Source organism: Manihot esculenta, chromosome 11, assembly GCF_001659605.2.
Source record: "Manihot esculenta cultivar AM560-2 chromosome 11, M.esculenta_v8, whole genome shotgun sequence".
Taxonomy (NCBI): domain Eukaryota; kingdom Viridiplantae; phylum Streptophyta; class Magnoliopsida; order Malpighiales; family Euphorbiaceae; genus Manihot; species Manihot esculenta.
The window spans coordinates 4578892-4601658 of NC_035171.2; the positions used below are offsets into that span (position 1 = coordinate 4578892).

Consider the following 22767-nt stretch of genomic DNA (forward strand, 5'->3'; position numbering starts at 1 on the left):
TGGTGTGTGCGGAAGGCTTATCGTTACTATTTAAAGATGTTGAATCTAGAGGCTGGTTGTAGAGCTATAGAGCAGGTACTAGATGCCTAAAGATCTCACATTTATTTTTTACAGATGATTCTCTGCTATTTTTTAATGTTAGACTGGAGGAAGCGTATAATATTAAATCTATTCTCAATACCTATGCGGCTGCTTCTGGATAAGTGGTGAGCTTCAACAAATCTGGCATTTTCTTTAGTCCCAATGTGGTCTCCTCTGTAAGGTCTAATATCAGTAATATCCTGGATGTTCATTCACCATTGAGTCATAGTGCCTATATGGGATTACCTTCTCTTATTGGAAGGAACAAAAATATAATTTTTAGTTTTCTGAAAGAAAGAATGTGGAAGAACACTAATTCATGGAGCAACAGATTCCTATCTAGAGCAGGCATGGAGGCTCTCATAAAATCTGTGTTGTAGGCTACACCTGTATATTGTATGAATATTTTTTTGATTCCCATTACTATTTTGAAAGAATTGCATAGAATGGTCAATGGCTTTTGGTGGGGGGGGGTAAAAGAGAAAGGCGGAGGGGTATTAATTGGCTAGCGTGGGAGAAGATGTGTAATAGAAAGAAGGAGGGGAGTATGGGGTTTCGGGACTTTAGGAGTTTTAATTTGTCTTTACTTGGCAAACAACTGTGGAGGTTCTTAACAAATCCTAATACTCTTTGTTATAGAGTGTTTAAAGCAAAGTACTTCCCAAATGGTGATTTATTTTCCGCCAATGTAAGTAATGGTGCTAACTTTGTTTGGAAAAGTGTGATGGCATCAAGGGAGTAGATTCGAAGGGGTACAAGGTGGAGGGTGGGTAATGGAGAGAAATTTTAGTGGCTTCAACTCCCTGGATTCCTAAGGAGGATACATTTTTTGCAGATGATGGCACTAATTTTATTGAACCATATTTGCGTGTTTGTGATCTTTTTGAAGTTAATGGGAGGATTTGGAACATTGCTCTTTTAATGGAGTTTTTTTCTTCAAGAAATATCAGGGTTATTATTTGTATTCCTATTAGTATTACCAATAAGGAAGATTCCTTCTTGTGGCACTTTGATAAAAGAGGTATGTATACGGTGAAATCCGCATACTTTGTGTGTATGGACTTGCTAGGAAGATCACTTTTTAATATGGGGGGTGAGTTGTGGACTAGTTTGTGGAATGTTTCGGTCCCTCCAAAAGTGAAGGATTTTTATTGGAGAGCTTGTAGAAATATATTGCCTACAAAGGATAACTTAAGGCAAAAGGGTGTGGATGTGAATGCTAGATGTCCTTGGTGCTATGAAGATGAAAGTGTCAATCATATTTTGTTACATTGTCCTATGTCCAAGGAAGTTTGGAGGTTAGGGGCAGTGGGAAATTTGCAGCCTAATGATAATTTTTTTTTTTTAATTTTTTACTATAAATCTTGAAGTTCTAAGATAAGGTTCAAAAAACCTTTGTAATGGTCTGTGCATGGAGATTATGGTCAGTAAGAAACTTATTATTATGGAACCAAGTACAAAATTCAGCAGCTCACCCTGTGAAAAGATGTCATGCATTATATCTCGGATTGGGAAGCTGCTCAACGTGCTGATGCTTTGCATGGAAATACCACTGCTACTTTATATCAGGGCAGAAATTTATTTTATTCTTCCAACCTTGCTTGTGATCCTGAAGCCATTCCTCTCCAAATTCGTGTGTCATCTCCAAATTTGGACAATTTCAGTTGGTTTTGTCAAGTTGATGGAACTTTATTTCATGCTCAAGATTTTATTGGATACAGTTTTGTTGTGAAAAACTCTGAGGGTATATTTCAATGTGGTGTTTCTGGTTTCTCGGAAGGTAATGGTACGTCAGTAATTATTGAAACTTTAGCTCTCCATCACTGTTTGCTCTTTGCGACGGAATTTTTGCCTTTTAATGGCTGCATTCTTATGGACCGTTTGTAGGTGGTTCAAACTTTTCAGTCTCCACATTTAAATATCTCTGAACTGGGTTTGATTTTAAATGATTGTAAATCTTTGTTAGACTTTAGAACTGATATTTCTATTAAATGAGTTCGTCCTTATGTCACTCTACCTACTCATATTTTGACTAGAGAATCTATTAGATATGATCGTCTCTCTATTTGGGATTATATATCTCTTTGTTTAATTCATGAAATTTTATTAATACCATAAGTAGTTTTGTTTTAAAAAAAAAGTATTAAGCCTAGGCCTTTATTTGTTAGTAAAAAATAATACATATTTGAAAAATATTTTAATCTAACATATTTTTTAAAAAATATTTTTCATAAAAATATATTTAAGAAAATAATTTATTTTTTATTATTTAATTTTTAATTTTAAAAATAAAAGATAATAATAAATTTATATACAGTAGTATTAATATAATTCTGAAAAAAAAATAATTTATTTTTTTAAAAGAAAATATCATGTTCTTTAAAAATTATAAAATTTTTCATTTGAAAAAATAAATTTCCCTTGATTAATTTTTCTAAATATTTCAAATTTTATAAAATATGCATGAAATAAAGTTTTAATCCACTAATTTTAAATAATATAAAAATGTAAATATATATTTAAAGTTATTTTAGATCTTAGATAAAATCAGTTATTCCAACTCCAACCTTTGGTGGTGGCACTAATCAAGTATATAAGAAAAATAGTTTTAAAGGGCTGCTTTTATTATAATCGAGTAAAATTATATAGTTAAATTTTTTTTTTGAAATGATATAGTTAAATGTTTAACAGGTGATATTGGTCAATTTTATATGAATTTATTATATTAATAATGAAATTATATTTATTATGTATGTAAAAGAGTTGTATTAAATAATTATTTTAATATGTACATATATATATATATATAATAATTTTATTTGATAAAAAATAAAATGATCATAAAATTGAAATTTTATTTTATATTCTCATTTTTCAATTTTTAAAGAATTTCAATAAATTTAAAAGCCATGATTGTTGATTGATAGAGTCTTAGCATAAGTGTATCCATTCATACGTCTAGGTGGAAATGACGTTAACCTTATGCCCTAATAAACAATAAACAACTTGTTATCTTTATAAGACTTTTATATTTTTATTTTTATATATTTCATAATTTTATATTGCCCACTACACCAAATTGATTGGTAGTTAAAATATCTCTCTCAAACATTTGGATTGGACCTCAGATATAAATCATCAATGGCACCCGTGAGCCCATTAAAAACATAAATTAGGTACAAATTAATAAACCTGATTAGTCTTACTGTAATGCATTAATTTAATACTTCAATATCTATTTCTTTATTTATTATTATTTTTCAAAAACCTCATTGACGAGATGAATAGGACCTTCAAAATTAAAAAAGCATTGTTGATATTTGTCAGCCGGCTTAGATTATTATTTTTATAAACAAATTTTAACAAATAATAAAAAAAACTCTTACTATTTCAAAAAAAAAAAAAAAAAACTCTTACCGGTGCATATGACTTCTATTTTAACCTTATGTATAATTTAACATCCCTTTTATGCTAAAAAATAAATTAAATATAAAATATTTATAAAAAGTTCAATATCAAATAAAAAAATACGATAATATATTAAATTTAATTCACTCAAATTTAACAATTATTTATATCAGATATCCTACATAATATCACTAATATATTATAAATTTACTCCTTTTACAGTGTGAAAATATAAAATTTCCATACTCATTTTGTAAGAAAGCCCCATTAATTATATTTTTTTATTATATATTTTAAGAAAAGAAATTAGATTGACAAGAGGTTTATGGAGTCGATCAAATTGAATTAAGTGGATTTCATGTGATTTTTTTTTCTGAACTAATAAAAGACCACACTCAAAAGATTTTTTTAAAAAAAAAAAAAAACAACTCCTCGTTGAAACTTAGAATAAAGAGAAACTCATTAATAAATTTATAATATGCATTACACAAAATGACATTAACTGGAGGCCACATGCTGCGAATTCTACGCTCAACGTTATTTTTTTTATAAGAAAAAAAAAAAAAAAAAAAAAAAAGGAAAACGACGGTCCTAACGCTAAAGTTACCTACTGTCTTCCTGCATCCTTCCTATATCTAACTCTCTATCTCTGACCATTCACATTCACACTCTATAGAAACTCTATTTTATATATACTCGCAACAAACTTATGGTCGTGGTTGCATAAGTCTGCAACTTCATCGCCTCTCGCTTGGGGATGAACGGGGCAGATCGCCGGATGGAAACTAGAGGTATTAATTGTTTTCAGCTGAAACTGTTGTACCAAATAGTAATTGTTTCATGGAGATTTCATTTCATCTAACTAATTGAGGCATGTTGTTATTGATTGTCACTAAGCACAGATCAGAATGAATCTGGCTTATCTCCTGAGAAGAGTATTGGGCCAAAGTCATATTCATACGGTGAACTAGCAAGTGTAACTGGTCATTTCTCGCTCAATTATCTAATTGGTCGAGGTGGTTTTGGTCATGTTTTTAAGGCATCCTTGGATGGTGAGATCCGTGCTATTAAGAGACTTGATTTTCCGGATGTACAATCCGAAGGAGGTTTGGAGAGGGAGATTATGGTCGTCAAAAGTGTCAGTCACAAAAACCTCGTTGAATTGGTTGGTTACTGTATTGATGGAGCCAATAGATTGCTTATTTTAAAGTATTTTCCAAATGGGTCCTTGAGATCTAAATTACATGGTGAGTTCCATATATCCTTTCTTTTACTTTTATGTTCGGATAACTAATCAATATAACATGATTAATCTTAAAAATTACAAATGGTATTGTAGGAAGTGGGGATGTTTTGGACTGGGAAAAAAGAATGAAGATCGCTACAGGTTCTGCAAAAGGATTGGAATATTTACATGAACACTGTGAGTGTATACTACTATATAACTTTATCCGGCAGGATTTTAGCTTTTTGAGTGTGAATTTATTTATTTATTTTTATTTATATTGATAATTTATTTTCTCTAAAGATTTATATTCTATATCTTTTTCAGGTAAACCTAAAATTATTCATTTAGATATTAAACCAGATAATATTCTGCTTGATCAAGATTTTGAACCTAAGGTGAGATAATTTTATTATATCATAGCATATGTATAGTAGAACTTTCATCCGAAATTTTGTTTTTGAATAATATTAGAAAATTATGTGAACTCCTTAATTAAATTCTTGTGATTAATTAATAAATCTGAGTTCTAATTCTTTTGGTTTGGCCATATATTTTTGGCTTTTTTTAATAAAATTTATTGCGTATAAAAAAAATTTAATAAATCAACCTTAGTAGATTTCTTGTCTTTTTTTTTTTCATGATTTAATGTTTTCTTAATAAACTTGATTGAAGTACGGAAAATTGTGTAATTTACCAAATAAAAAGTGTAAAAGTATATTCATAGAACTAAGTGTGAAAAATAACTTTAATTTTAAATTAAGATATATATATGGCATAATAAATTTATTAATTAACTTAAATAATTTGTTTAGATAACAGATTTTGGACTTGCTCAATTTTTTACCGACGGTGCTACTCACATATCCAAATCATCAGTTATGGGAACCCATGTGTAAGATATAATTTTCTTTCTATCATTTAATTGCATTGCTATTATTTTCTATTTTTTCAATGCCATTATTATCTCCTCTTAAAATAGTTTAAAATAAAATAAATGTTAAAATAAATAAAATAACACATAAAAAAAATATAAGTACTCCTTAATTAGATAGTATTAGTAATCTTAACAAATTTTATTGCAGTTATGAAGATCCATTTACGATAAAATTGGGAAAGTATTCTGATAAATCCGATATTTATTCTTTTGGAGTTACACTTTTATAATTGATTACCGGAAGAAAACCTATAGACAATGGCACTGATATTGTTACTTGGGTATGACTCTGTTTGCTTTGATAAAATTATGATATAAAAATTCTATTTACCATTTATAAAGTTTTGAATTTAGATCTCAATTGGAGTTATTTAGATTTAAATTCAATGCATTCATGATTCATTAATAAATAATTTTTTAATCAATATCTTGTAGGCAAATCCTCTAATTAAAAAGGCTTTGGAGGGAATGTATACAAATTTTATAGATTCCAATTTACAATCCTTTGACTATGAACAAATGTATCGAATGGTTTTTTGTATTAATTCTTGTCTAAATCAACCTCCAAGCTCTCGTCCAACAATGGAAAAGGTAAAATTTTTCACATAACTAATCTCAAACTATATATAGTATCTCAAAATTTGTAATCATTTTATTGTTATGTCATGCAGATACGTCTAGTTCTTGAAGGAAAATCACTCTCGAAAGAATTATACGATAATAAATTGCGAAGGAGTATTATGCATAGAGGTCTATATTCTTTTATGTTAATTTATTAAAAATTATATGCATGTTTGATCTAATTGATGCCTAAATTTTCATTTAATTTGTCATATCTTAATATTTGAAACAATGTTGATTTTCAACTGCAAAAATATTAGTTTTTTAATTTGAAATTTAGAATAAAGTAGTTTTTAACCAAAATTGATAACGTATTAATTAAATATAATTTTTTATCTTATAATTATTCAAAAAACTGTGAAAAGAATGAAAATTTACTTTAAAGTTTTCTTTTTTTTTTTTTTTGAAATTGAAATCAGAAATTGAGAGAATAAAACATGAGAACTCTCAAATACACTTACCATCAGACTAAGTCTATGAGTGTAATTATCTTAAAGTTTTAAAACATAAATCTAAAAGTTCATACATAATTAGCTGAAAAAATTGGGTTGGAACAAATATATGTGGTTTTTTCCTCTATTTTATTCTATAGTTGCAGATTATTTAAAAAAAAAAATATCTGACCTTTACGTCAAGCTCACAAAATCTGTTGTATAATGGTTCCTTAAAGAAAGGATGATAATTTCATTTCTTAGCTCAAGTGAAAAAAATAAGGACATGTACATATATAGAGGTACTAATAGTTTTACAGATCTGAAAGGATTTATATCATCGCCTGAGTTGAATAGAAGTATAATTGGCGGGCCGAGGCAATATTCATATGAACAACTAGCAAAGGCGACGAATCATTTTTCTAGAAACGATCTCATTGGCGAGGGTGGCTTTGGACAAGTTTATAGGGGATTACTAGATGGTGAATCCCTTGCTATTAAGATACTCAAAAATCATCCAGATTTACGGTCGCAAGAAAACTTGGAGAATGAGATTATGGTTGTTAGCATCATCTGCCACAGAAATCTTGTTGAATTGCTTGGTTACTGCATTGAAGGGGCCAATAGATTTCTTGTTTTTAAGTATTTTCCCAATAAGTCCTTGAGCTCTCAATTATATAGTGAGTTTCATCCTTTCCCTTTATATATATATATATATATTTTTTCATAACAGTTATGAAAATTAATATAAATAAAAATTGGTTTTTGTAGAAAGCAATCGGGATTTGGACTGGGAGACGAGGATAAATATTGCCAAAGGCTCTGCAAAAGGCCTAGAATATTTACATGAATACTGTGAGTATATAATTAACTATATTCATATCTAATAATTGCCAAACTTTTTAGCTCTTGAGGTTCTATATATCTATTGTTCTTTCTTTGAGTTAATATATAATTTATTTTATCTTAAAATTTTTAATTTTTTTATATTAGGTGAGCCTCCTATCGTACATTTAAATGTCAAGTCCAACAATATTTTTCTTGATAGTGATTTTAAACCAAAGGTAAGATATTTTGATAATTATTGAACCCTTTATACAGTGCAACATCAAATATTGTTGAATGTCAAAATTTTATTTTTAAAAAATATTGAAATATTATGTGAAACTCCAATAATTTGACAATGGTATTTAAATAATAAGTGAACATTAATAGGTTTGATCGTCTTCCTTTGTGCTTTAGTGTTTTTAATCGTAAACTAATAATTAATTAGTTCTTATGATTGCATAAATTTTTAAAAGACAATCTATTTTATTTCATATAATTTTAGAAAATTAATAACTAGAATTCGAATCAGAATTTCATTGAAGTCTTTGTTATAATTTTGAAAAATATATTAAAATATTTTTAAAATTTTAAAAAGTTTATTGATTAATTTTTTTGTTAATTTTAACTATTAAAGATTATAAAAAAAATCTAAAATAACATCAATATAGATAAACAAATTAGAAAATAACTTTTAAAAATTGAGAAATTAATTAATAAATTTTTACATATTATAAAAATTTAATTATAAAATATTTAATAGTTAAAACTAACAGAATGATTTTATATAACAGATTCTTATACAAAAAGGAACTAGTCAAAGAACATTTGTGATCAACCACTAAGGAAGAGAAGGTGGAGCACTTTGCACACGGCAAACCATCTCTTTGGCCATTTCACACTATCCAATCCATAAATGGTTAACCGATTCTTCAAGAGACAAGACCACCAACACCATCCAACTTTGCTGAACCTTTAGCATATGCCCGTTAATGATCCACACAACCAACTTCACTATACATCAATTAAATACTATCAAAGATACTCCATCCGCAAAAGTCAATGCACACCAACAATGATAAAAAAAAAAAAACCCTAGATGCACTCAAATACAACAATAATTCACCCATCTAGCTGCAAATACAAACTTACCAACGCGACAACATAGTACCCAAACCAAATACTTATAAGAAAGCAATAAAAGCTTCTAAACGATCTACACCTTGCATTAATAAGGAATCAGCCACTGAGTTTGCCTCTCTTAAAGTGTGAGTGAAAGATATATCCACCATCTTATAAATAGAGGGTTTTTTTTTTTTTTGAAAATATAAATAGAGGGTTTTTAAACTCACAAGAGCTAATAATATTGATTTTACTATACCACAAAAACTAAACTGTATTTTATCTTTTTGATGAATATTCTTAAAGTACACAACAGTCTAATTTGTTAGAATAAGAGTAAAAGAAGTATATTTATGAAATTTGGTGTGGAAATAACTACACCTTTTTTTGTGTATATATATTTATACAGCATAATAGATTTATTTATCTACTCTTTTTTGAAAATAAATTTATTAATCTATTTAAATAATTTTGTTTAATTAGGTGGCTGATTTTGGACTTGCACGCTTTTTTTCGGAGGCTGCTACTCACATCTCTGAATCAGCAATTATGGAAACCAGAGCGTAAGATAATTTGTACATGTCTGATTGTTTAGTGTCATTATTATGTTCTACTTCTAGAATAATTAAAATAAAATAAAATACATATGAAAACAAAAGGAAACTAGTGCTTCTTTATATTTTAATTTCTTGAATCTTGACATGAATTTTGATTGAACTTACTAAATTGCAGCTATATAGATCCATATGCAATAAAAACTGGAGAATACTCTGTAAAATCAGATGTTTACTCATTTGGTGTTATGCTTCTGGAATTAATTACCGGAAGAAGGCCCATAGAAGAAGACGGCTTTGATGTTGTTGAATGGGTAAGGCGTATGAAATAGTATACTTTAAAAATTTATGATATGTAATTGTATAACTAAAATATAATAAAAGCTATTTAAGATCCAAAACTCACCATTCACATGCAATCACTGATATTAATGCATTTGAAATTTCATTGATGTAAGTCCGAGTTAATAAATAGACATAATTATATTTTTATCGATATTCTACAGGTAAAATCTGAAATTAAGAACGCTTTGCGGGATAGAAAATTTGAAAAATTTGTAGATTCTACATTGCAAATGTTTGACGATGAAGAAATGTATCGAATGTTGTTCTGCATTGATGTTTGTATAAATTTCCAAAGTTTCGCCCATCAATGAAGAAGGTAAAAAAAAATTTTCTTTTTCATATATTATAATTGATAATATATACAATAATTTCATTATTATTGTGCCATATAGATACTTCTAGCTCTCGACGGAATTTTGCCTTTAGACGAATTATGCAATGAGAAGGGTGATAACAAATTGCCAGGATACCCTACTTTATATCAAATTCCATCTCCTATGAATAGAAGTACAAGTATTGGGCTGAGGCAATATTCATATCAACAACTAGCAAAGGCCACCAATTATTTCTCCTTTAACAATCTTCTTGGCGAGGGTGGCTTCGGACAAGTTTACATGGGATCAGTAGATGGTCAATCCCATGCTATTAAAAAACTTCAAAATCATCGAGATTTACGGTCTCAAGGAAAACTGCAAGATGAGATTATAGTTGTTAGCCGCGTCCGTCACAAAAATCTTGTTGAACTGCTTGGTTACTGCGTTGAAGGGGCCGATAAATTTCTTGTTTTAAAGTATTTTCCTAATAAGTCCTTGGGTTTTCAATTACATGGTGAGTCTCCTTCTTCCTCTTTGTATTTTCATAACTATTATGAATATTAATATAAATAAAAATTGGTTTTGTAGAAAGCGGTAAGGATTTGGACTGGGAGACGAGGATGAATATCGCTAAAGGCTCTGCAAGTGGACTAGAATATTTACATGAACACTGTAAGTATAAAATTAACTATATTCATAGCTAATAATTGCCAACCTCTTTAGCTCTTGAGGTTCTATCTATTGTTGTTTGTTTGAGTTAATAATTTATTTCATCCTAAATTTTTTTATTTTTTTATATTAGGTGACTCTCCTATTGTACATTTAGATATCAAGTCAGATAATATTCTTCTTGATGATGAATTTAAACCAAAGGTAAGATATTTTGATAATAATTTTTTATATTGAAGCCATCATACAGTGGAACCTCTCAAAAAATATTGTTGGATGTGAAAGTTTTATTTTCAAAAAATACTGAAATATTATGTGAAACTCCAATAATGTCTACGTTGTATTTAAATAATAATTGCACCTTAATAGGTTAATTAGTTCTTATGATTCAATAAACTTCACATATTAGCATATTAATCTACTTAAATCATTTCGTTAATCAGGTGGCTGACTTTGGACTTGCACGCTTTTTTTCGGAGGCTGCTACTCACATTTCCGAATCAGCAATTATGGGAACCAATGCGTAAGATAATTTATATATGTCTGAGTTATTTGAGTTTTTTAGTGTCATTATTATGTTCTACTTCTAGAATTATTAAAATAAAATAAAATACATATGAAAACATAAGGAAACTAGTGCTTCTTTAGATTTTAATTTCTTGAATCTTGACATGAATTTTGATTGAGCTTACTAAATTGTAGCTATATAGACCCATATGCAATAAAAACTGGACAGTACTCTGTAAAATCAGATGTTTACTCATTTGGTGTTATGCTTCTGGAATTAATTACTGGAAGAAGACCCATAGAAGAAGACGGCTTTGATGTTGTTGAATGGGTAAGACCTATGCAAATAGTGTACTTTAAAAATTTATGATATGTAATTGTATAACTAAAATATAATAAAAGCTATTTAAGATCCAAAACTCACTGCAGGCTTAACATGGTGGTAAGTACATCTACTCCCCCAATTCCCAATTCATATTTCAAAAAAAAAAAAAAATCCAAAACTCATCATTATTATATTTTTATTGATATTTTACAGGCAAAATCTAAAATTAAGAGTGCTTTGCGGGATGAAGAATTTGAAGATTTTGTAGATTCTACATTGGAAATATTTGACCATAGAGAAATGTATCGAATGTTGTTCTGCATTGATGTTTGTATAAATAACCATCCAAAGTTTCGTCCATCAATGAAGAAGGTAAAAAAAAAAAAAAAAAATTCATATATTATGTTAATAATTAATAATATATTCAATAATTTCATTATTGCTATGCCATATAGATACTTCTAGCTCTTAAAGGAATTTTGCCTCTAGACGAATTATGCAATGAGAAGGGTGATAACAAATTGCCACGGTACGCTACTTTATATAAAGAAAAGTCCTATATGGAAGTTTTGAACGAGAATCAAGGAGAGCATCACGAAGCAAGCCTTGGTCAGTCTCACTGTAGGCAAGGCTTACATCAAATGACTTACATTGAGAAGTGAATGGAGCCGTGGTGCAAACTTCAAGTAAGGCTTATTCAAACTTTGGGCAGGGCTTATGTAGAGTTAAAAGACTTCTATATCCGATTCTCAAAATTTTGTGGATAACTATTTAGGAAGCTTCCTTTCATATATAATTTAAAAAAAAAAAAAAAGAATATTTTGGGATCCTTACTTCTATTTTGGGATGAGACTTTTTTTATTCCTCTTAGACTACGAAGTAACCATTTAAAAAGGAGAGGCTCTTTTAGATTGGGGATCTTCTGACACTTTTGAATATGTCTTTATGTTAGTTGCTATACAATGTGCTTCACTAGCTAATTTCATTTATATAGCTAAGGAATTTTCAAGATGCGATTCATAAGGATTGTAAAATCGAATTAATATTAATACTCTATCTTTATTTCTGGTTTCTAATATTTTATATGCTTGAAATTGAATTGAGGATCAATTTTATGTCTTGAGAAACACGCTTTAAATATGAAATTTATTGAAGTGAACTTTGGTGAAATTAAACTATTTCTACTATCATCCTATTGCATGAAAATTTGGTTCTTTGTTTTGGACAAATTAAATTTGAGATTGGTTGAGGACAGGACTGTGTTTTATTGTTTCATTTTAATTTTTGTGCTTGAAGATAAGCAAAGGTGCAAGTGTGGGGGAATCTGATGGGTTGTAAAACTCACAATTTTTTTCTCATTTAATTTCATGATTTTACTATAATTTTGATATAAATATTTAATTTTAATTTGAATTTAATTTTGGACAGGTTTGTGGGCAGAAATTGAGAAAATGAACGAAAAGACTGAATTAAATGATTTTTGTAAGGTTACAACCTTGATCAAACTTGTAGTGCTGCCCCAACTTTCTTCTTCTTTTGCTTAGTTGTTATAATTTTATTATGGTCATGAGTGACTAAATAATTATTTTCAGTTGAAGGTTAAATTAAATTGAGATTTGTTCAAATTGGAGGTTATGCACTTCAATTCTCTTCATTTTATTTATATTTTCTGTCAATGAATTCAGGAGACCTATTGAATCTCTTAGGAAAACAACCTATAACTAATTAATCTAATTAAATCCATAATCGTTTCATTGGGTTAATAATAAGTAGCAATTAACATATTAGTTTATGTTAAGAAATTGATAGATTTGGTTTAAATAAATTGTGTTTTTATTGGTCAAATTTGGATTTTTCTCTCTTAATATAGTTGACTAATTAAATCTACACGCGTGTTGGAATTTTAATTGACTAGGAATTAATTTAAGCACGAAGCGGATTAATTTATTCATAAGAAATCATTGGTGAGATTCGCGTGCTTGACCACTATAACCAAACAATAGATAAGATGAATTATGATCATCTGCAAAATATCTCAATTTAATTATCTTCATCTGAAAATTCTAACTATTTATTTGTTTCTCAAATTTCAATTACATTGTTTATTATTATTTTTACAGGCACAACCACTTTCATAAAAAAAAATTCTTTTATTCTCACTTTTTAATATTAAATTATTTCTCTATTTTAAATTGGTCATTTAAATTAAACAGAATTAAAATATTTGTGGAATCGATATTCACTCACCCTATTTATAAAATTTTACCAATTAAAAAAAATGAATTTTAAATTTACGAATTCAATACTCATCAAAGTTGTTTCAATTCCCCGTTAGTTCTCTTTATCAATTTATCTAAATTAAAGAATGAATAATTAAAAAACCATAATCATATGAATTAGATATTAGACCATCTAGATCGTTGACTTTGAAAAAAAAATGTTAATAATAATTAAATTCAAAGGCCATGATTGTTCATTGATAGAGTTAGTAACATAAGTACATCCATTCATAGGTCTAGGTGGAAATCACGTTAACCTTATGTCTTAATAAACAATAAATAACTTGTTATTTTTATAAGACTTTTATATTTTTATTTTTATTCTCATAATTTTTTGTTGCCCACTACACGAAATTAATTTGTCAATTGAGTTCAAATCTCTCTCAGATATAAATCATTAATGGCACTTATGAGCCCACGTCTATTTATCACTAATTAAAAAACTATTTAGGTACAGATAAACCTGATTAGCCTAACTGTAAATTGAATTAAGTGGATTTTATGTGATTTTTTTTCTGAGCTAATAAAAGACCACACTCAAAAGAATTTGAAAAAAAAAAAAAAAAACCTCATTGAAACTTAGAATAAAGAGAAACTCATTAATAAATTTATAATATGCATTACACAAAATGACATTAACTGGAGGCCACATGCTGCGAATTCTACGCTCAACGTTATATATATATATATATATATATATAAAAGAAAACGACAGTCCTAACGCTAAAGTTACCTACTGTCTTCCTTCATCCTTCCTACATCTCCCTCTCTATCGCTGACCATTCACATTCACACTCTATAGAAACTCTATTATATATATATATACGCAACAAACTCATGGTCGTGGTTGCATAAGTCTGCAACTTCTGATGGCCTCTCGCTTGGGGATGAACGGGGCAGATCGCCGGATGGAAACTAGAGGTATTAATTGTTTTTAGCTGAAACTGTTGTACCAAATAGTAATAGTTTCATGGAGATTTCATTTCATCTAACTAATTGAGGCATGTTGTTTATTGATTGTCACTAAGCACAGATCAGAATGAATCTGGCTCATTTCATGAGAAGATTATTGGGCCAAAGTCATATTCATACGCTGAACTAGCAAAGGTAACTGGTCATTTCTCGCTCAATAACTTAATTGGTCGAGGTGGTTTTGGTCATGTTTTTAAGGCATCCTTAGATGGTGAGATCCGTGCTATTAAGAGACTTGATTTTCCGGATGTACAATCCGAAGGAGGTTTGGAGAGGGAGATTATGGTCGTCAAAAGTGTCAGTCACAAAAACCTCGTTGAATTGGTTGGTTACTGTATTGATGGAGCCAATAGATTGCTTATTTTAAAGTATTTTCCAAATGGGTCCTTGAGATCTAAATTACATGGTGAGTTCCATATATCCTTTCTTTTACTTTTATGTTCGGATAACTAATCAATATAACATGATTAATCTTAAAAATTACAAATGGTATTATAGGAAGTGGGGATGTTTTGGACTGGGAAAAAAGAATGAAGATCGCTACAGGTTCTGCAAAAGGATTGGAATATTTACATGAACATTGTGAGTATATACTATTATATATTCTTACCTGGCAGGATCTTAGCTTTAGAGTGTGAATTTATTTATTTATTTTTATTTATATTAATAATTTATTTTTTTTTTAAAATTTATATTTTATATTTTTTTCAGGTAAACCTAAAATTATCCATTTAGATGTCAAACCAGATAATATTCTGCTTGATGAAGATTTTGAACCTAAGGTGAGATAATTTTATAACAAATAAATATTTTATTTATATTATCACATATGTATAGTAAAACCTTGATAATTGAATACTGAAATTTTATTTTTCAAAAATATTGAAAAATTATATGTACTCCTTAATTACATAATTTTATTTTTGTATTAATTAATAAATCTGGGTTCTAATTTTTTTTTTGTTTGGCCATATATTTTTGGCTTTTTTAATAAAATTTATTGCTTATAAAAAATTAATAAATCCACCTTAGTAGGTTTCTTGTTTTTTTTTTTATGATCTAATATTTTCTTAATAAACCTTTTTGAAGTACGGAAATTGGTGTACTTTATCAAATAAAAAGGTAAAAGGAGTATATTGGTGGAATTAAGTGTGAAGTTTCAACTTTAAATTAATGTACACATTATATATAAATCGCATAAATAAATTTATTAATCAACATAAATCATTTGTTTAGATAACAGATTTTGGACTTGCTCAATTTTTTACCGACGGTGGTACTCACATATCCAAATCATCAGTTATGGGAACCCATGTGTAAGATATAACCTCCTCTTCTATCATTTAATTGCATCGCTATTATTGTCTTTCTTTTTTCAGTACCATTATTATCTATTCTTAGAATAGTTTAAAAATAAAATTAAAATAGATAAAATAACACATAAAAAGATATTAGTACTCCTTAACTTGATGGTATTAGTTTCTTAAGAAATCTTAACATAAATTTTAATTCTGTTAATTTTATTGCAGTTATGAAGATCCATTGACAACAAAACTGGGAAAGTATTCTGATAAATCTGATATTTATTCTTTTGGAGTTACACTTTTAGAACTGATTACCGGAAGAAAACCAATAAACAATAGCACTGATATTGTTACTTGGGTATGACTCTGTTTGTCTTAATAAAATTGTGATATATAAATTCTATTTTCAACTTATAAAGTTTTGAAATTAAATCTCAGTCGGAGATATTTAGATTTCAATTCAATATATTTATGATCTATTAATAACTAATTTTTTTAATCAATATTTTATAGGCAAATCATCTAATTAAAAAGGCTTTGGAGGGAAGATACACAAATTTTGTAGATTCTAATTTACAATCCTTTGATCATGAACAAATGTATCGAATGGTTTCTTGTGTTAATTCTTGCATAAATCAACCTCCAAACTCTCGTCCAACAATGGAAAAGGTAAAATTTTTTACGTAATTAATTTAATTTTAGCTATATATATTATATATTATATATTTTCAATTAATTTTATGAACTCGAAAGATTATATAATTGACTTGTAATCATTTTATTTCTATGTCATGTAGATACGTCTAGTTCTTGAAGGAAAATCGCCTCCAGAGGAATTATACGATCATAAATTGCAATGGAGTATTATACATAGAGGTCTATATTCTTTTATGTTAATTTATTAGAAATTATGCATATTTATACTAAAACTTGATCAAATTGATGCCTAAATTAATTTTCATTTAACTTGTGTCATATCTTAAAATTAGAAACAAATGTTGATTTTCAACTGCATAAATATTAATTTTTTAATTTGAAATGTAGAATAAATTTGTTTTTTAGTCAAAATTGATAACATATTAATGAAATATAATTTTTATCTTATAATTACTCAAACAAACAGTAAAAACAATGATGAAAGTAACCTTAAAGTCATACATAATTTCCTAATCGTTAATTTTGTCAATTATTGAATTAAATCATATAGTTGATATTTATAGGAATGAATAGTTTCAAGATTAAACATATAATTTTATTTAAATTAGAAGAATATAATTACTTATAGTTTTATGATTTATCTTATTAATTAATTTTAATCATTATATGAAACAATAAAGAAAATCATTTATCAACCGAAACCTCCTTTGTTCACTTATATGAAGGGTGTAAAATTAAAATTTTAACGTATTTTATTTACTATTTCTTAAAATTAAATGAATATGTAATTACATTTACATTTAAATCTGTAAGAGTATTTATAATTAAAAATATATTATAAATTTTAAATATTTAATTTACTAATATATAAATTGGATATTTGTATTAAATAGTTATTATTTGAGTCAATTTACAAGTCCATTAACTCATTTATAATTTTACATATTACTTTTTTCTTCACATAATTTTTATTTATTTTATTTTTTACATGTATTAAGAAATATAAACTTTTTTATTAATTTTTTAATTATATTTAAATTTTATTAAATATTAAAAAATATTTTAAGAAATTCCTTAAAAATAAAAAAAATTAAATAGAATTATAATAATTGATTTATATGTTACTATATTTTAAAAAAAGAAAATGAATAATAATTTTAAGATAATAAAATAAAATAAATAAAAATTATGAAACGGAAAAAATGTTATTTAATTATTTAAGTAAAGGTAAATAAATAGAAATAATGAAGCCGTGAATAGTTTTTTGATACGAAAAAAAAATTAATGTCCATGAAACCATTTTCTATTTTGAGATAGTTTAATTTATTTAAAAAGATCTTATAACATAATTATTTTGAGATAGTTTAATTTATTTAAAAAGATCTTATAACATAATTATTTGTTTATATTATATACATATTGTTTTTTTTTTTTAATACTTATATACATATTGTTTGACAAATTCTTAATAAGAAGATTTAGATTGTTTACATAATAAACTTTTTTTTTTATAGTTAGTCTTTGTAGGTAAATTTCAATCATATAGGTTATTCGAATTTGTCTAAAACACTAATAATTCACTATATGAAATTAAGAGAAGGAAAAATAAAAGTATGAAAATTAATTAGTAAGCATGGTTATTTGCCTTAATTAATAGAGATAATTTACTCATAAAGCTTGCTTTATGTTCACATATGGAACAACTTTATTTAAAAAAAAATTATTGTGAAAACTTACTTAATTAGTGTCTAAATATATAATAAGAGTTTTTTAAACATAGTTAGGAGTTACAAATTAATTAGTTGAAAAAAATTTTGAGTTTGGAACAAATATATATAGCTTTTTGCTCTATTTTATTTCAGAGTTACAAATTATATTAAGAAAATAAAAAATCTGAACTTTTCGTCAAGCTCACGAGATCAGTTGGAAAATTCTTATCTTAATTTCTTTGCCCTCTATATATGTATATACAATGGTTCCACAAATTAGATATATACACTAACTAAATATGGCATGTTATGGTTTGCGTAGATGACGAATCTAGCTCATACTTTGAAGAGATTGATCAAATTGAAGAATCTGGCTCATTGCATGACAAGAATTATAAGGGTGGGCTAAAGCCATATTCATACAGTGAACTAGCAAAGGCAACTGATCAATTCTCGCTCGAACGCCAATTTGGTCAAGGTGGTTTTGGTCAAGCTTTTATCGCATCCTTAGATGGTAAGATCCGTGTTGTCAAGAAACTTAAAAATTTTCCGGATGTACAGTCGGAAAGAGATTTCGAGAGGGAGATTATGGTTCTCAATGGAGTCCGTCACAAAAATCTTGTTAAGTTAGTTGGTTACTGCATTGAGGGAGCAAATAGATTGCTTATTTCAAAGTTCTTTCCCAACATGTCATTGAGATATCAATTAGACAGTGAGTCCCATATCCTTTCTTTTGCCTATGTTCATATAACTAATTAATATGACGTAATTAATCTTACAAATTACAAATGATTTTGTAGGAAAGGAGAATGTTTTAGACTGGAAAAAAAGAATGAATATTGCTATAGGCTCTGCAAGAGGATTGGAATGTTTACATGAAGACCGTGAGTATATAATAGAGAACATATTTCTGATTTCTGCTTGTTAGGCTTTTAGCGTTTGGGAGTAAGTTTTTATTAAATTTTATTTTCATTTGCATTAATAATTTATTTCCTCTAAAAGTTTTATACTCTTCTTGTATTATTTTCAGGTAGACTCAAAATCATACATTTACATATCAAGTCAGATAATATTCTTCTTGATAATTACTTTAATCCTAAGGTAAGATAATTTAATAATAAATATAAATTTTATTTATATCATTACAATGTGGAATTATATGAACCCATTAGTTTGATTGTTGTAATTCATTAATAATGAGGCTTAACAAGGTTTCTTGTCTTTTTTAATGCTTTACTACTTTCTTAATAAACCTTATTGAAGTACAGAAAACAGTGTAATTTATCAAGTAAATATATATATATATTCATGAAATTAAGTAGAAAATAACTGCACCTTTAAATTAATATATACATTATATATATGTACAGCAGAATAAATTTATTAATCTACTTAAATCATATGTTTTAGATTTCAGATTTTGAACGTGCCCTGTTCTTTAGGGATGCTACTACTCACGTGTTCAGATTATCAACTTTTGGAATTCACATGTACGTAAAAAGAAAAAAAATTTCTTTCTATCATTCAATTACATCTCTATTATTGCCTCTCTTTTTTTCAGTGCTATTATTATCTAATTTTAGAATAATTTAAAAAATAAAATAATATAAAAACAAAAAAAAACACATAAAAAAGAGTTAGGGTTTTTTATTTAAAGATATTAGTTTTTTTAAAAAAATATTAATACAAATTTTAATTGTGATGATTTAATTGCAGTTATGCAGATCTACCGTCAGTGAAATTACAAAAGTATTCAGATAAACTCGATGTTTATTCTTTTGGTGTTATACTTTTGGAATTGATTACCGGAAGAAAGCTCATAATTGATGAAAACATTGACATTATTACTTGGGTATGACTTTTTTACTTGTAATAGTTTAATATAAAAATTGCAATATAAAATTATGATATAAGAATCAATAAGAAAAAAAAATAAATTTAAATCTCCATTGGATTGGATGTATGCAAATAAAATAATAAAGCATTCTTTATAATCACATTAAAAACATTGAAAAAGACAAAACCATATGCTATAAGTTAAATACAAATGATTCATTAATAATAAATAACTTATTAATCAATATGTTGTAGGCACAACCTCTGATGAAAAAGGCTTTGGAGGGAGAATATACGGATTTTATAGATTCAAGATTGCAATTTTTTGACGATCAAGAAATGCATCGAATGATTTTTTGTGCTAATGTTTGCATAAATCAACCGTTAAGATCTCGTCCATCGATGAAAATGGTAAAATTTATTTATATAATTAATTTTAATATATTTCAAAACTCTATATATACATTACTATTATTGTTTATTTTCAATTAATTTTATAAAAGCATTGAGAGATTATATAATTGACTTATAAATCTTTCTATATTGATATGTCATGTAGATACTTCTAGCTCTTGAAGGAATTATTCCTCTAGATTCTTTGGCAAGAGATGAATGACAACAAATTGCGATCGGAAGCTATTCATAAAGGTCCGTTTCTTATAAAAAATGGGAATATCTATTTCGAATGTTATTCATTTTCTTTAGATTTATTAAATAAAAAAATTAAAAAGTATATGATTTGTCATATTTATTCTAAATTTAAAATTTTGAACAATAAAAACAAATTCTTTTACATTTACTTCAATTAATTTTTTTTAGAAAAAATTTTAGTTCAAATGTCACGTCACATAGGTTTATTCTTTGCAAGGCCTGCTCAATAAAAAATTCAAACATTAACATTAAATTCATATTTATATTGAAAATTTTTGAATAATAAAATCAAAACTTTTTTAATTTGACACAATTATAATCAATAGAACTAAATAAATTAAATTTGAAAAGAACTAAATAAATTAAATCTGAAAAGTTAATGATAATTAAATTACAATATAATCCCTAAAATTTTATATTAACAAAACATATAGTCTTTTAATTTAACATGTAGTCATTTATAAACTATAATATAGTCCTTAAATTTATCATATGTACTATTAAATATATTATATTCAATAAATATTTATTATAAATAAATTTTCATTACATAAAATATCACATATAAATATTATATAATAAAATATTTTATTAAATATTTAAATTAGTTATTATAAATTATATATATATTTTTGATATATAGAAATTGTACTTCATATAAACAATATTAAATAAAATAAAATATTATATATTTTAATCAGTCATTCAAAACTTGATCGAAGAACCCGTGTTTATTGAAGAAGCTATAGAGTCGAGTATAAAAAATACTAGTTTGAAAGGCTTGTTGGAATTGATCTGCTGCAGTATTTACATTATACAAACTTGATCGAAGAACTAGTGTTTATTGAAGAAGCTAGAGAGTCGATTATAAAATATACTAGTTTGAAAGGTTTGTTGAAATTGATCTGCTACGGAATTTACATTATACGCAACAGAAGCACCTGAAGTACTAAACGGAATAGGTATTAGCTATAGTTTGGTAATGGTTGGAGGAGCAAACTTAGATTTGACAAGAATCTTATCTCTTACCCATATCTCTCATAAGTTATTTTGTTCACCTATATAAATAAGTAAATTTGTGATGTCTAGTAATTTATTAGTCTATTGAAATTGTACTTCATATCATTAATATTAAATACAATGAAATATTATATATTTAATATAGTCTATAATTATTTTATATTTTAAATTTTTATTAATCTACAATATTGTATAAAAATAAAAATGAGAAGTAAATAATGAGATTAACAAAAAAAAAGATATTGTTGAAATAAAAATATGTATTTTAAAAATTTTAGAGGTTATATTATAATTTACGGTAACTTTTTCAAATTTAATTTTAATAATTTTGATTATAATTGTGATAAAATGAAAAAAATTTTATTTTATTATTTAAAGTTTAAAATTTAAAATATAAATACATTCATATTATTTCTTTATTTAAAAGGAGTAGGATATGAACTTAATTCACCTTTTAAAAAAAGAAGTATCCGTCTCAGTTCATCTACTTGGTGATTTTGCTTTTTTCCTTTGATAATATTTTCTCCTTATAGAGCTGCACTAATTTATTTATTTATTTATTTTTTTGGAAACAGATGAGCCTAAGCCAAGAAGCAACAGAAGCAACTAGTAATGGTTCCTCCAACATCATTCCAGAAACTTCATTTGATAAGATGGATTGTTTTCCCAAACCCATTGCCTTTAGGAGATTTAATAAAATCCTTAAACCTTTCTCTTCTTATTTTTAATAGACCAGAGTTCTCATTTATCATTTTAAGCCTTTCTCCTTTTATTATTTTCTTTAAACGATAACTTATTACATTATTTTCTATATTAAATATGACCAAGCTTAAAAAATAACCCCTTTTATTTAATTTCAATATCAAACACTATACAAAAATTTTTAAAATATCAATAAATTTTTTCATTAGTAATTCAATAAAAATCTATTAGTGAATAATATGATCTATTTTTAAAAGTCTCGCTAGTAAATTT

General features: G+C 26.6%; 2 protein-coding genes across 3 annotated transcripts; both read left to right on the plus strand.

The window, feature by feature from the left end:
- Positions 1-4120: 4120 nt before the first annotated feature.
- Positions 4121-13000, plus strand: LOC110626699 (proline-rich receptor-like protein kinase PERK15). 2 transcript variants are annotated; one of them, XM_043961485.1, is made up of 12 exons: positions 4121-4280; positions 4392-4736; positions 4829-4912; positions 5042-5112; positions 5537-5609; positions 7024-7383; positions 7475-7558; positions 7697-7767; positions 9134-9213; positions 9383-9518; positions 9711-9865; positions 9942-10084. In XM_043961485.1, exons 1-11 carry the CDS (start codon positions 4247-4249, stop codon positions 9858-9860), a joined length of 1488 nt encoding a protein of 495 aa, XP_043817420.1. In that variant the 5' UTR covers positions 4121-4246; the 3' UTR covers positions 9861-9865; positions 9942-10084. The 2 variants fall into 2 exon arrangements, with proteins under 2 accessions (XP_043817420.1, XP_021628435.2); XM_021772743.2 differs by lacking the exons at positions 4121-4280; positions 4392-4736; positions 4829-4912; ... (5 more) ...; positions 9134-9213; positions 9383-9518 and adding exons at positions 10452-10535; positions 10666-10736; positions 10976-11055; ... (2 more) ...; positions 11820-12050; positions 12793-13000 and having other exon boundaries at positions 9724-9865; positions 9942-10377.
- A 1352-nt stretch (positions 13001-14352) lies between these two features.
- On the plus strand, positions 14353-22543 carry LOC110625781 (proline-rich receptor-like protein kinase PERK5). The gene is made up of 16 exons (XM_021771416.2): positions 14353-14564; positions 14677-15021; positions 15114-15197; positions 15327-15397; positions 15852-15931; positions 16145-16277; positions 16433-16588; positions 16717-16795; positions 18608-18997; positions 19086-19169; positions 19316-19386; positions 19696-19775; positions 20002-20137; positions 20377-20532; positions 20681-20769; positions 22368-22543. The coding sequence occupies exons 1-15, from the start codon at positions 14513-14515 to the stop codon at positions 20735-20737; spliced, it is 1974 nt and encodes a 657-aa protein (XP_021627108.1). The 5' UTR covers positions 14353-14512; the 3' UTR covers positions 20738-20769; positions 22368-22543.
- The last annotated feature ends 224 nt before the right edge of the window (positions 22544-22767 follow it).

What these genes read in the sequence shown, in the direction of transcription:
- LOC110625781 (XM_021771416.2), top strand. Translation starts at nt 14,513, where the DNA reads ATGGCCTCTCGCTTGGGGATGAACGGGGCAGATCGCCGGATGGAAACT. An exon ending in GGAATATTTACATGAACATT is followed by an intron (nt 15,198 to 15,326) that starts GTGAGTATATAC and finishes TATTTTTTTCAG; the next exon opens with GTAAACCTAAAATTATCCAT. An exon ending in GGAATGTTTACATGAAGACC is followed by an intron (nt 19,170 to 19,315) that starts GTGAGTATATAA and finishes TATTATTTTCAG; the next exon opens with GTAGACTCAAAATCATACAT.
- LOC110626699 (XM_043961485.1), top strand. Translation starts at nt 4,247, where the DNA reads ATGAACGGGGCAGATCGCCGGATGGAAACTAGAG. An exon ending in ATCAAGATTTTGAACCTAAG is followed by an intron (nt 5,113 to 5,536) that starts GTGAGATAATTT and finishes TTTAGATAACAG; the next exon opens with ATTTTGGACTTGCTCAATTT. An exon ending in GCAATTATGGAAACCAGAGC is followed by an intron (nt 9,214 to 9,382) that starts GTAAGATAATTT and finishes ACTAAATTGCAG; the next exon opens with CTATATAGATCCATATGCAA.